Consider the following 14,812-nt stretch of genomic DNA (forward strand, 5'->3'; position numbering starts at 1 on the left):
CTTTTACATGTCGTATGGCTGTAATTTGTAGTTAAGTCTCCTTTCAAGTTTGCTGGAGTCATTGCTACATTTGGACGTAGTTTTGCTACAGACAAAATGGAATAGGACAATCAGGATCACCAATCCATGTAAAACTCATTGATATGCAGCTTTCACTGTCAAGAAAAACTTTTTTTTGTGTCCTTTGTTGCATAATAAAAATGGCATAATAGATAACTAACCAAGAAAAACACAAAAAAAAAATACAAAAACTTCACAATACAATTCACTTTTAACCGACACAATCCACCTTTTGCAACAACAGCAAAGTGGCAGGCCAGCAGCTGAGTTGCAATGTGCAAAAAAATCTTCCTTTGGAATGAAAATTTCCCTCCAGTTTTCTACTACACTGATAGGGCTTGTTCACTTCCGTAGGTCATTTGTTGGCACTTATGGGACAGTTGAGGGGGTGGGGGTAATTCAGGAGGGAGAGGCTGACAGCACAGCCCAAGTTGGGCGAGTCTATTCAATGCTCGGAAAACACACTTCATGGTTCTCATCAGCCTTAAGTCCTCTCATCTGTACAATACAGCACTCACATCTTGCATCAGAAAACTGAGCGTGGACTCAACCAAATAGATGTGGCCCTACTTTGCACTGCCATACCAGCTGGGACACCTCTAACAAGTCCGCTAATGGGGCTGTTCGATCACTGTGAGTGCTAGCATCACGTGTTGCATGTAGTTAAAAAAAACAATCTCTTGCTGAACCCCTAACGACCACTTGTGAAACCCTAGGGTTCCGTGGAACCTCAGATGAGAAACCCTGGTATGGGCCTTTCAGCCCAGGATATTGTGCCGACATTTTAACTTCTCTGAGATCAATCTAATCCTTCCCTCTTAAAAAGCCTGCCATTTTTCTGTCATCTATGTGCTGGTCTAAGATTTGTTATATATCCCTAATTTACGTATCTGTCTCTCTGATCGCCCTGGCAGGATGTTCCATGTACTCACCACTCTGTGTTTTAAAAAAAAACTTGTATACATGACCAACAATGGGAAGGCCTGATTGGGATTTGACTTAAAGTCATCAGGTTCACTGTGCTCAGGCAGAACTAGACTGGAGGAGGATGTTATCCTCCTAATTTGTAATGACTGCTGTGTGCAAACATCTTGTGCTGTGCAATTTTTTTTGCCAATGATGACAAGCTGTGCACTGTTTTTCTTCAATAAAAACAATTTAAATAAGCTAATTCTAAAATCTGCAGACAAATTATCGCACAAGTTGTTAACACCATCCGTACCAGAAACCGGAAAAGGAATTATGATTGTGTATGATCGTGAAATACATTTAACATGCCAGCGAGCTAGCAACCTTTTATATGCAGCTTAAGTCCCTTTGTGCGCTAGTTGCAAAAGGTATGTGCATGCACACACCTTAGAGGGAGCATTGCTCCAAAGCTATTTACGACCCGGAACCCCAGATCCAAGTTCCTAGTTCCACCTGAGGAAGAAGATGGAATTAGAGTCAATGAATGGATCTTGTTGCAGAAAAACATGTTTGCTCACTTCATTGGAGGGAATTTTTTTGACTTGTCCTTTTATTGGAAACACAGTCATAACTAACGCTTAACAATCTTTTTTTCAGGTATATTTCCCTTATCTGCTTATTAACAAGAAACGTTATGCTGGTCTGTACTTCTCCTCCAACCCAAACACCCACGATAAGATGGATTGCAAGGGTATTGAGACAGTCAGAAGAGATAATTGTCCATTGGTAGCTAACCTGATCAACACCTGTCTTCAGAAGATTCTAATTGAAAGGTAAATGTTATTAGGAACTATTTTTATTAGAAACTTAGAAATCTACAGCACATTACAGGCTCTTCAGCCTGCAATGCTGTGCCAACCATGTAACCTGTTCTAGAAACTGCTTAGAATTTCCCTACTGCATAATCCTCTATTTTTCTCTCTGTGTACCTATCTAAGAGACTCTTAAAAGACCCTATTGTATCTGCCTCTTCCACATTTGTTGGCAATGCATTACACGCAGTTACCACTCTGTGTGGAAAAACTTACCCCTGACATCCCCTCTGCACCTGCCTCCAAGCACCTTAAAATTATGCCCCCTCATGTTTGCCACTTCAGCCCTGGGAAGAAGCCTCTGGCTATTGACCCGATCAATGCCTCTCATCATCTTACATGCCTCTATCAGGTCACCTCTCATCCTCTGTCACTCCAAGGAGAAAAGGCCAAGTTCACTCAACCTATTCTCATAAGGCATGCTCTCTGATCCAGGCAACATCTTTTTAAATCTCTTCTGCACTCTCTCGATAGTATCCCTAAGCTTCCTTTAGAAACATAGAAAATAGGTGCAGGAGTAGGCCATTCGGCCCTTCAAGCCTGCACCGCCATTCAGTATGATCATGGCTGATCATCCAACTCAGAACCCTGTACCTGCTTTCTCTCCATACCCCCTGATCGCTTTAGCCACAAGGGCCATATCTAACTTCCTCTTAAATATAGCCAATGAACCGGCCTCAACAGTTTCCTGTGGCAGAGAATTCCACAGATTCACCACTCACTGTGTGAAGAAGTTTTTCCTCATCTCGGTCCTAAAGGCTTCCCCTTTATCCTTAAACTGTGATCCCTCGTTCTGGACTTCCCCAACATCAGAAACAATCTTCCTGCATCTAGTCTGTCCAATTTAATGAGGTGACCAGAACTGAACTCAGTACTCCAAGTGGGGTCTAACTAAGATAACATTACCTCATTGCTCTTGAACTCAATCCCATGGCTGATGAAGGCAACACACCATATGCCTTCATAACAACACTGACAGCCTGTGCAGCAGCTCTGAGTGTCCTATGGATATGGATCCCAAGAACTCACTGATCCTCCACACAAGAGTCTTACCAGTCTTATATTCTGTCTTCAAATTTGACCTACCAAAATGAGCACTTCACACTTATCCAGGTTGAATTCCATCTGCCACTCGTCAGCCCAGTTCTGCATCTTATCACTGTTGCACTGTAACCTCTGCCAATCCTCCAGAGTATCCACAACACCCGTAACTTTTTTTTGTCGTCAGCAAGCTTACTACCCACCCTTCTACTTCCTCATCCAGGTCATTGATAAAAATCACAAAAGGAGGGCTCCCAGAACAAATCCTTTTGGAACACCACTGGTCCCTGTCCTCCGTGCAGAATACAAACCATCTACAACCACCCTTAGCCTTTTGTGGGCAAGCCAATTCTGTATCCCATGCCTCATTACTTTCTGAATGAGCCTTGCATGGGGAATCTTATCAAGTGAGTTACTGAAATCCTTATACCTTATGTATCTCAGTTTGGAAAGATTTACTCATCCAGAAAAGGCTTGGTGTCCACTTAGATTCCTCAAAGTTGCCACACAAGGGTTAAGAAGATGTATGTTGTCGAGTGAACTCTTCTTGGGCTTCAGTAGGTACAGGTATCGATTGTCACCAAGTTTCAATGACGAACTGTGCCATCTTCAGGGATGATGCTTGAGTTTATCATCGAAGCATTGGTAACAATTGATGCCTGTACCCAGCTGGAAGCCAGGGAAGAGTTTATTTGTTATATACGCTGTGAAAGCACTTGATCCTCTTTCAGATGTACGTTGTGTTGGCCGTCATTAGTCAGGGATTTGAATTCAAGAGCTGCAAGGTAATTTTGCAACTCTATAAAATGCTGATGAGACCACACTTGGGAGTATTGTGTTCAGTTCTGGTTGCATCATTATAGGAAGGATCATTTAGAGAGGGTGCAGAGGAAATTTACCAGCATGTTGCCTGGATTAGAGAACATGTCTTATGAGGATAGGTTGAGTGAGCTTGAGCTTTTCTCTGTGGAGCAAAGGAGATTGAGAGGTGACTTAATAGAGGTGTACCAGGTGATTGGAGGCATAGATCAAGTAGATAGTCAGAGATATTTTTCCCCCAGGGCAGATATGGCTAATATGAGGGTGCGTAATTTTAAGGTGATTGAAGGTGGATGTCAGATAGTTCTTTATGCAGAGAGTGGTGGGTGCATGGAATGCCTTGCCAGAGATGGTGGTAGAGCCAGGTGCATGCAGGGAGATTTAAAAACTCTTCGTTAGGCACACAGAGAATAAAAAAAAATTGGAGGGCTATATAGGAGGGAAAGTTTAGATTGATCTTAGAGTAGGTTAAAAGATCGGCACTGCATTTTGGGCTGAAGGATCTGTACTGTGCTGTGTTCTTACTAAATCCCTGAAAGCCTGTGTGCTGCAGAGAAGATAGCATTTAATGTGCTCCAGATTATTGAGAACATTGTTTGAAAGTCAAGTCATTGCCAAGAGAGATAATTAAGGCACCCTACATCTGTTTGGTCTCTTTAGAGTTTGGAACCAATCCTATTAGTTTTTAATCTTACAATTCATGAACTAACTGAAGCCTGATCTGGTCCTTTTGATTCTATCGTCCTGCCCTGTATGATTTGTGCTCTTCCACAAAGTAGTTGTTTCTCTATTGAGAAGCCCGTTTCCATGCTTGCATTGGCCTCAGTAAGATCCTGCACTCCGCGGATGGGGTCCTCGAGCAATGGGTTTGGTTTACCTCTCACCACAACCACAGTGTACATTTTGATCAGATGTTAGGGGAGGCTCATTGGTCCAACCTAAGAATGGTGTGGTTAAAAGCCACATACACAACATCTATAGAGGGGGAATAAATAGTCAGTGTTTTGGGCTGAGACCCTTCTTCAGGATTTCACTGCTGCTGGCTTAGTCTTATTTGTTGCATTTTGATTTGGATTTTGAATCATGCTCATTATGTTGTGTCGGCTCAGAGTGAAGTGGTTTTTCCAAGAATATCCCCTAGCACTTAAAAGTCTTCACCACAGGAGATCCTGCAGATGCTGGAAATTAGAGTCTTAATATTATCATCAGAAAGACACTTCCTCACCCTCTACCTTTTTATTCTGGCTTCTGCCCTTTCCTTTTCCTGTCCTGTTGAAGCGTCTCGTCTGAAATGTTGAAGCTTTATTCCTTTCCACAGATTCTGCCAGACCTGTTGAGTTCCTGCAGCATTTTCTGTTGCATTGCTCTGGACTCCAGCTGAATCTCTTGTGTTTCCAGTTCGTTGCAAAGTTCTGAAGGCACCTGCTGCTGTAGGAGATTTGGAATTCTGTGTTGTGCCTGCAGGCAGCTTCTAGCCTCTGGGTTTGTGCTGCTTCTTTCTTCTAACCTTGCCATACCTGCTGATGAGATATTGCTGATGAACAGGAATTTTTCTGGCTTGCAGAGAGCGTTAGGTGAAAGTGACGTAGTAGCAAATCTGAAAAAAATTGGTCAAAAGAAGCCAACCCACCTAAGCCTCAGTGACAATGTTTGTATTGTCCAACAGGGATCCAAGAGGAGCTGTGGAACATGCAAAGGACGTAATCTCCGACTTGCTGTGTAATCGGATCGATACCTCACAGCTGGTAATTACAAAGGAACTCACGCGGACGGCTGATGAGTATGCAGGGAAGCAGGCCCACGTGGAGCTGGCAGAAAGGTAGAAAGAATGATTGTTTCTAACTCCTTCCCTGCCCCTCAAAACCTCTTGTGGTGTTGCCAATTAACTGGACTTTGAAAACTTGCACTCTTACCTCAGTCACATTTCATTTCTGCACGAGGACAGTATGTCACCAAACTGTTCTGAAGTCTGTACAGAGAAATGTCAATTTCATACAGAACTGATGAGCAGTTTTGGATTTTGAGCAATTGGTAACCTTGTAGGTTCAGATTTGCAAAATCAGTCACCCAGGACAGTCCAGATGTTAAAAGTCAATGGAAACTACAAGCTGACAAGTGACAGTACTTCGAAGTTCAAAGTAAGTTTATTATCAAAATATAGTTGAAAGAAAAAGTTAGTGAAGCCTTTGCATTTATCTTTTTTTCTGCATTAGTTACTCATAAAATGTGATCTGATCTTCAAGTCACAATAATAAGCAGAATCTGCCTAAACTATTAATACACAACAATTGTATTCCTTTTCGTCAAAACTGAGTACACTATTTAAATAATTATAATCTAGTTTCAGAAAAGTATGTGAACTTCTGGTGTAATGCCCTACACAAAAACTATTTGGAGTCAGGTTTTCCAATTAACGAGTGCTGAAGGAGGTGAAAAAGATCCCAAGGGACCTGCAGAAATCTCTAGAACTTGCCACATGCCGGTGATAATAAACCTGATTCTGATTCTGAAGTCTGTTCATGTGACCACTTATAAGAAAAACACTGAACAAGAGTGTTGTTTATGGAAGGACACGACTGAGGAAACCACTAGTCCAAAAACAGCATCTCGAGTTTGCAAAAGACCATCTGGGTGGTCCACAATGCTTCTGGGACAATGTCCTATGGACAGATGAGACAAAAGTTGAGCTTTTTGGCACTTTGCTCTGTTTGGAGGAGAGAGGGTACTGCACACCAACATCAAAAGCTCATCTCAACTGTGAAGCATGGTGGAAGGAGCATCGTGGTTTGGAGCTGCTTTGGTGCCTCAGGGCCTAGACAGATTGCAATCATTGAGCAAATGATGAATTCAAAATTGTATCAAGTGACTTTACAGGAGAATGTCAGGTATCGGTCCTTCACCTGAAGCTTAATAGAAGTTGGATATTGCAACAAGACTATAATCTGAAACATGGGGAAATCAACAAGCTTTTAAAAAGAGGAAAATTTGTGTTTTGGAATGGCCAGGTTAGAGTCCAGATCTTAATCCAATTGGGATACTGTGGCATGACCTAAAGAGGGTATCCCAGAAATATTGATGAATTTGAAATACTCTAAAATTCCTCCTTGCAGTTGTGCAAATCTGATCAGCAGCTACAGGAAACGGTTGGTGGAGGTTATTGCTTCTAAAGGAGGCTCTACCAGTTATTTTTTTAAAAAAAGGGTTCATGTACTTTTTCCAGCCTGGTCTGTAAATGATTAAACAATATGTTCAATAAAGACATGAAAAGGGTTCAATAAATGACATACTGTAGAAGTGTGCTACACGCAGCGCTAAAATAACGACACGGAGTCGGTAAAACTGCAATTAAAGATGATTTTATTCAAACTTCACAGCCTTGCTTTAAAGCCTCCCTCATCCCGCCCTCCCTGGGCGTGGATGCTCCAAGGGACACATACTCATAAACCCCCACAGGCTTTTTCCTTTTGTTGCGGACCTGGCCTTTGTGCCTGCACGCTGGCTATTTGTGAGCCGGTTCGAGTGTGCTAGGAAGTGGGTCACCACATAACCCACCCCCCCCCCCCCCGAACCAGCGATACACCCCCCAATGTCCACAGTCTGGGCCGGACCCTGTTTGGGAGGTCGGCCTCTGCGCCGCAGTGCCGGAAACTCGACCGGTTGCGCCAGGTCCACATGGGCTGGTTTGAGTCAGTCCACTGTGAAAACCTTCTCTCTCCCCCCAATGTCCAGCACGAACATGGACCTGTTGTTCCGGAGCACCGTAAATGGCCCCTCGTAGGGCCGTTGCAGCGGTGGCCGATGCCCGCCCCGTCGTACAAACACAAACTTACAGTTCTGCAGGTCTTGGGGTACGCAGGTCGGGTTCTGCCCATGCTGCAAAGTGGGTATGGGGGCCAGGTCACCGAGCCTCTCGAGCAGTCTGCCCAGGACTGCTGCGGGTTCTTCCTCTTGCCCCCTTGGGGCTGGTCTGAACTCCCCGGGGATGACCAGGGGTGCCCGTACATCAACTTGGCCGACGAGGCGTGCAGATCGTCTTTGGGTGCTGTGCGGATTCCGAGTAGGACCCAGGGAAGCTCGTCCGCCCAGTTAGCTCCTCACAGGCGGACCATGAGAGCCGACTTCAGGTGACGGTGGAAAAGCTCCACTAGTCCGTTCGACTGTGGGTGGTAGGCAGTTGTGTGGTGCAGCTGAGTCCCCAAAAGGCTGGCCATAGCTGACCACAGGCTGGAGGTGAACTGGGCGCCTCTGTCGGAGGTAATGTGGGCCGGTACACCAAAGTGGGACACCCAGGTGGCGATCAGTGCCCGGGCGCGAGATTTGGAGGTGGTGTCGGTGAACGGGATCACCTCTGGCCATCTTGTGAACCAGTCCACGATATCTACATGAATGTGGTCGAAATGCTGGTGGGTGGGGTAGAACTGCTGTGGCAGAGCTTTGGTGTGCCGCTGCACCTTGGCCGTCTGGCAGTCCATGCACGTTCTGGCCCGTTCACTGACCTGCTTGCGGAGTCCGTGCCAAACAAACCTGATGGAGGGGTGCACCAAGTTATGAATGGAGTCGAAAACACGTCGCCGCCAGGGTGCCGGGACAACGGGATGAGGCTGGCCGGTGGTGATGTCACAGAGTAGGGTCCTCTCACCTGGGCTGGAGCTGCAAACCGGAGACTGCGGTTCTGTAACTCGGGATCTCTTTGCCTGCCTGCTGTGCCTCTGCCAGCACCTCAAAGTCTACCCCTTGGGAAAGGGCATGAATGTTAGGGCGAGAGAGCTCATCCGCCATGACATTGTCCTTACCCAAGACGTGCTGGACATCCATCGTGTATTCAGAGATGTAGGACAGATGGCGCTGCTGGCGGGACGACCAGGGATCGGACACCTTCGTGAACGTAAAGGTAAGCGGTTTGTGGTCTGTGAACGCGGTGAAGGGCCTGCCTTCTAAGAAGTACCTGAAATGCCGGATTGCCAGGTATAGTGCCAACAGTTCCCGGTCGAAAGCACTGTACTTGAGCTCGGGTGGCCGCAGGTGTTTGCTGAAAAACGCCAGGGGTTGCCAGCGACCCGCGATGAGCTGCTCCAGTACCCCACCGACTGCTGTGTTAGATGTGTCCACTGTGAGGGCGGTAGGGACGTCCATTCTGGGGTGCACTAGCATCGCGGCGTTCGCCAAAGCTTCCTTCGTTTGAATGAAAGCGGCAGCGGACTCCTCGTCCCAGGTAATGTCCTTGCCCGCACCCGACAGCAGGGTGAACAGGGGGCGCATGATCTGGGCAGTTGAAGGGAGGAAGCGGTGGTAGAAATTGACCATACCTACGAATTCCTGAAGGCCTTTGATCGTGGTGGGTCGGGGGAAATGGCAGACCGCATCTACCTTAGCGGGCAGAGGGGTTGCCCCGTCTTTAGTCATCCTGTGGCTCAGGAAGTCAATGGTGTCGAGCCCGAACTGGCATTTGGCCGGGTTGATTGTTAGACCGTATTCACTCAGCCGGGCATAGAGTTGACGGAGATGGGACAGATGCTCCTGACGACTGCTGCTGGCTATGAGGATGTCGTCCAAGTAGATGAATGTGAAGTCCAGGTCGCGTCCCGCCGCGTCCATTAACCGCTGGAACGTCTGTGCGGCATTCTTCAGGCCGAACGGCATGTGGAGGAACTCGAAAAGGCCGAATGGGGTGATGAGAGCCGTTTTGGGGACATCATCCGGATGCATCGGGATTTGATGGTATCGTCAGATGAGGTCTACCTTGGAGAAGATCCTTGCGCCGTGCAGGTTTGCTGCAAAGTCCTGAATGTGCGGCACAGGGTAGCGGTCCGGTGTGGTAGCCTCGTTCAGCCTGTGGTAGTCGCCGCACGGTCTCCAGGCCCCTGTCGCTTTGGGCACCATGTGCAGGAGGGAGGCCCATGGGCTGTCGGACCACCGGATGATCCCCAATTCCTCCATCCTCTGGAACTCCTCCTTCGCCAGTCGTAGCTTGTCCGGGGGAAGCGGCCGAGCACAGGCATGGAGGGATGGTCCCTGGGTGGGGATGTGGTGCTGTACGCCGTGTCGGGGCATGGCTGCCGTGAACTGCGGTGCCAGACCGATGGGAAATCCGTCCGGACCCTGGTGAAGTTGTTGTCGGACTGCGTGATTTTAGTCGAGGTGAGGGGCTGGCAACTGGGCTGCACCCAGGGAGAACGTCTGAAAGGTCTCAGCGTGGACCAGTCTCTTCCTGGGCAGGTCGACCAGTAGGCTGTGAGGCCGCAAAAAATCTGCACCCAGAAGCGGTTGGGCTATGGCGACCAGTGTGAAGTCCCATGTGAACTGGCTGGAGCCGAACTGTAGCTGCACCTGACGGGTGCCATAGGTCCTTACTGTGCTACCGTTCACGGCCCTCAGGGGGGGACCCGGTGCCCTGTTGCAGGTGTCGTAACTCGTCGGAGGTAAGACGCTGATCTTGGCACCAGTGTCGACCAAAAAACGGTGTCCCGACCGCTGGTCCCACACATACAGGAGGCTATCCCGAAGGCCAGCCGCCATAGCCATCAGTGGCTGCTGGCCCTGGCGTTTCCCAGGAACTGGCAGGGCGGGCGACAACGGCAGGCTTCTGCGCCCCACCGCTGGTGGTAGAAACACTATTGTTGGTTGGGCTCCCCACCCCTGCCTCTGGGGTTAGCGGGCTCTGCGGCCGGGCCTGGACTGGTTTGCTGCTGGGAGCGTGGCCTGGTGATCTGTGCGATGGACGCCCCACTCACCTTCTTGGCATTCCACAGCAAGTCCGCCCAGGCTGCCACCTTCCGGGGGTCGCTGAAACCCGCGTTGGACAGCAGCAGGCGTATGTCCTCGGGCAGCTGCTCCAGGAACGCCTGCTCAAACATGAGGCAGGGTGTGTGTCCGTCGGCCAGAGACAACATTTCATTCATTAAAGCCGATGGAGGTCTGTCTCCCAAACCATCCAGATGCAGTAAGCGGGCAGCTCACTCGTGCCGTGAGAGTCCAAGAGTCCTTAGGAGCAGGGCTTTGAATTCCGTGTACTTGCCATCCGCTGGGGGAGACTGTACGAACTCCGCAACCTGGGCCGCTGTGTCCTGGTCGAGGGAGCTCACCACGTAGTAGTAACGTGTGTTCTCTGAGGTTATCTGCCGAACGTGGAATTGGGCTTCTGCTTGCTGGAACCATAGGTGAGGTCGCAGCACCCAGAAGCTTGGCAGTTTCAACAAAACCGCATGAACAGATGCGGCGTCGGTCATCTCCGGTCCAAAAATCGTTTGGACCATCGGAGTCACCAATTGTAGCAGTGTGCTACACGCAGCACTAAAATAACGACACGGAGTCAGTAAACTGCAATTATAGATGATTTTATTCGAACTTCACAGCCTTGCTTTAAAGCCTCCCTCATTCCGCCCTCCCCGGGCGCGGATGCTCCAAGGGACACGTACTCACGAAGCCCCCGCAGGCTTTTTCCTTTTGTTGCGGACCTAGCCTTTGTGCCTGCACGCTGGCTATTTGTGAGCCGGTTCGAGTGCGCTAGGAAGTGGGTCGCCACAATACATTTGTATGTTGTTGGTTTAGGCAGATTGTGTTGGTTTATTATTGTGATTTAGATGAAGATCAGACCACACATTATGAGTAATTGATGCAGATAACTAGGTTAATTGCAAAGGGTTCACAGACTTTCTTGTGCCACTGTGTATGCAGCCAGTGAACACTACTCTCTTCCATACATCTATAGAAGTTTGTCAAAGTTTTAGATGTCATGCCGATTCTTTGCAAATGTGAAGGAAGTAGAGGTGTTGCAGTGCTTTCCTCACGGTTGCTCTTCTGTTTTGGGCCTAGGATAAGTCCTCTGAAATAATAACACTGAGGAATTTAAAGCTGCTGACCCTCTCAGTCTCTGACCCTCCGATGAGGACTGGCTCATGGACCTCTGGTTTCTTCCTCCTGAAGTCAATAATCAGCTCCTTCGTCTTACATTGAGTAAGAGATTGTTGTGGCTCCACTCAGGCAGATTTTCTGACTACTTAGTAAAGTATTGTCCTTTAGTTGGTGTGTGCGACTTAAATCCTGCCCTCACATTTCTTATCTTGTCTCCAAATGCCAAATGGCTGTAGTTCCCTGCTGTGCAAAGGGAAGCTATGCTCTTTAAGACCTTCCCTGGGCTGACTGCACACTACGCTTGTCTTAACCCTTGCTTTGTCAGAACTTCCATACTTCCGTTCGGTGTTGCTGGGATTCGACTTCTCTGGCAGCACTCCAGAACCTTGCTGTACTGTTGTTATTCATGCAGGAGTTTATATCGTAAGTGTAAGTAGGCTATTGAAAAACACATCAGAATCCAGTTCTGTTCACTCCTGATGTCCATCCACAAGCACCTCCAGCAAAAGTCACTGAATAACAAGAAGCAGTACAAGTCTGGTTTCTGTTACCTTCTTTAGCTAAGGGTAGTGACATTTTAAGGTTGTATCCCAGATGATGATCCTGGGAACAAAAGGATTAATGTGTGAAAAGCATTTGATGGATTGGAAGTTTAGAAGAATGAAGTGGGAGAAGGGAATTTCATTAAGTCCTACTGAATATTGAAAAGCCTGGATAGAGTGGATGGCAAGGATATTTCCTGTAGTAGGAGAGCCCAGAACCGGAAAACAGAGCCTCAGAACAGAAGGATGTATCTTTAGAACACAGATGAGGAGGAATTTCTTTAGCTGGGAGTGGAGTTGTGAATCTGCGGAATTCATTGCCACAGATGACTGAGTGGGCCAATTCATTGGGTATATTTAAAATAAGGGCTGATAAGTTCTTAATTAATCAGGGTGTCACATGTTACAGGGAGAAAGCAGGAGAATGGGGTTGAGAGGGTTAATTAATGAACTGTGGTCAAATGGCAGAATGGACTTGATGGGCCGAATGGCCCGATTCTGTTCCTGTGTCTTATGCGATGAGGTTAACATAGCACTGACTATCTGATTGAAGCTGGGACCTCTTTGGTGTTGAGCATGTATTGATCAGACTAAGGTCAACGGGGCATGTTCTCTATTATTTCAAATTCCATAACTGGAACTTGAGTGAATTATCCTAAGATTACTGCACTGTGCCTTTGTTTTGCGCAGATATTGAAATGAAGTCTTGTTTGCTATCCTGAGTTGACGTGAGCGATCCTGTGGTACTGGAATGAGGGAATTTTCTGTGGTGTACCGGTCAATGCTTACCATTTCACTGAAGCTTAAGAAGACAATTGTTTTCATTGTTTCTCACTTTGAAACGTTGCTGTGTGCAAATTGGAAACCGGTCTTCCTGCAATTATAGCAAAAAAAAATGCAAGGTGCTCTGCATGAACGCTACTTAATAAATTCGAGCTCTTTTGTGTAGTCTCAAGAAGCATTGGGACTTCCCAATGATCCCTCAGAAAAATCCCTTTGCACTTGGATAAATTCCAATACCACAGTTCAGAATATGTTATTATTCATGATTTACCTGTACAATTATGAGCTCACCATGCAATCCCCCCAGGTTATGATGACAGTGGGAATTTCTACGAAGAGAGTCGTAGAACACTGCAGCACAGAACTAGGCCCTTTGGATCATCTAGCCCATGCTGGGCTATTATTCTGCCTAGTCCCATCGATCTGCACCTGATCATAACCTCCATGCCCCTTCTATCCATGTACCTTTCCAAATTGCTCTTAAGCCTTGATATTGAACCTCATCCACCAGTTCTGGCAGATCATACCACACTCTCACCACTCTCTGAGTGAAGATATTCCCACTTCATGTTCTTAAAACTTTCATCTTTCACCCTTAACCCATGACCTCTCGTTCTAGTCTCATCCAACCTGCTTACATTTACCCCATCTATACCCCTCATAATTTTGTATGCCTCTATCAAACCTGCCCTTGTTCTCCTATGCTCTAAGGAATAAAGTTTTAACCTATTCAACCTTTCCCTATAATTCAGACCCTTGTGACCTGGCAACATCCTTCTATATTTTCTCTGTGCTCTTTCCATCTTACTGATTTCTTTCCTGTGGGAAACAGAACTGTGCATAATACTCCAAATTAGGCTTCACAAACATCGTCTGCAACTTTAATGTATTGAATCCATCAAGCACTTCACCCTGAGATATTGTTAGCATTAGATGTGGTGTCAGTTTATTGAAGTAATATTTTAATCGGATATGAATGGGTTTTTTTTTCAACCTCAATACAGAGCAGGAATATTGCATTTGGACACGCATTTTAATTTGTTTCCAGTGAGTTGCCAGAATCGTTGACCTGTATCTTGCAGGAAATGCAGAAATAGCAACTTGAGGCTAGGTCACATAGCAGCTGCAAGACCAGAAGCCGTTGCGCAAAAGTAAAAAAAAAATTGCTCTAAGATAAAATTGCTCAGATTTCCTGTGACTGAAACAACCTTTACTTTTTTTTTGATCTCAACAGTAGAGTGACAGAAGAACCACTAAGTTTGCAACTAATTGGACTTAAAGATTTAAATTTGTGGAGTACTATTGTCTATAGCTCCAAACCATGTCATAGTGTACCTCACATAATCTCTTAATTACAATTCTGATTTGATATACTTTAAAACAGCTAGTGTCAAAATTCTGGTATACTATTAGGGAATTGCATGTTTTAAGGTCAGTGTGTGAATGTGGCAATGCACAGCTTGTGTGGGGCAGGTAGGATAAACCAGCACCACTCCCTCAGATCCCATCGTCAGCTCCTGGGCCCTCAGAGGCTCCATCTTCCTCTCACCCCAACCCTTCCCTCTCCACTGACACTACCAGCCTTCCTCCCACCTCTGATCCCATCTCTCATCCGTGCTGGGTTACCATTCCCTCCGACCTTCAACTCTCTGAAGCAGAGCGCTCTGTCCTCATCAAGGGCCTCACCTTTGTCCCCCTTCGCCCACACCTCAGTGAGTTCTGCGTACACCATGACGTTTAACTCTTCTTCCGCCGTCTCCGTCTCTGAGCTTACTTCTTTGACAAGGACTCTCCTACCCCCACTGATGACCCCTTCTCCTGTCTTCAACCCTCCTCCTCTTCATGGACACCCCACTCTGGTCTTCTGCCTGCTCTGGATTTCTTTATTGCTAATTGCCGACAGGACATCAACTGTTTTGACTTCACCACACCCTG

General features: G+C 46.9%; 1 protein-coding gene across 3 annotated transcripts in view; it reads left to right on the plus strand.

Moving 5' to 3' along the window:
* Positions 1–14,812, plus strand: part of pold1 (polymerase (DNA directed), delta 1, catalytic subunit) — a 247,573-nt gene that overhangs the window by 151,532 nt on the left and 81,229 nt on the right. For all 3 annotated transcript variants that reach the window (XM_059953951.1, XM_059953950.1, XM_059953952.1), the window contains exons 20-21: positions 1,627–1,802; positions 5,368–5,520. In XM_059953951.1, coding sequence (XP_059809934.1) covers positions 1,627–1,802; positions 5,368–5,520 — 329 coding nt within the window. The remainder of the gene's footprint in view (positions 1–1,626; positions 1,803–5,367; positions 5,521–14,812) is intronic.

This window comes from Hypanus sabinus, chromosome 29 (assembly GCF_030144855.1).
Source record: "Hypanus sabinus isolate sHypSab1 chromosome 29, sHypSab1.hap1, whole genome shotgun sequence".
NCBI lineage: Eukaryota > Metazoa > Chordata > Chondrichthyes > Myliobatiformes > Dasyatidae > Hypanus > Hypanus sabinus.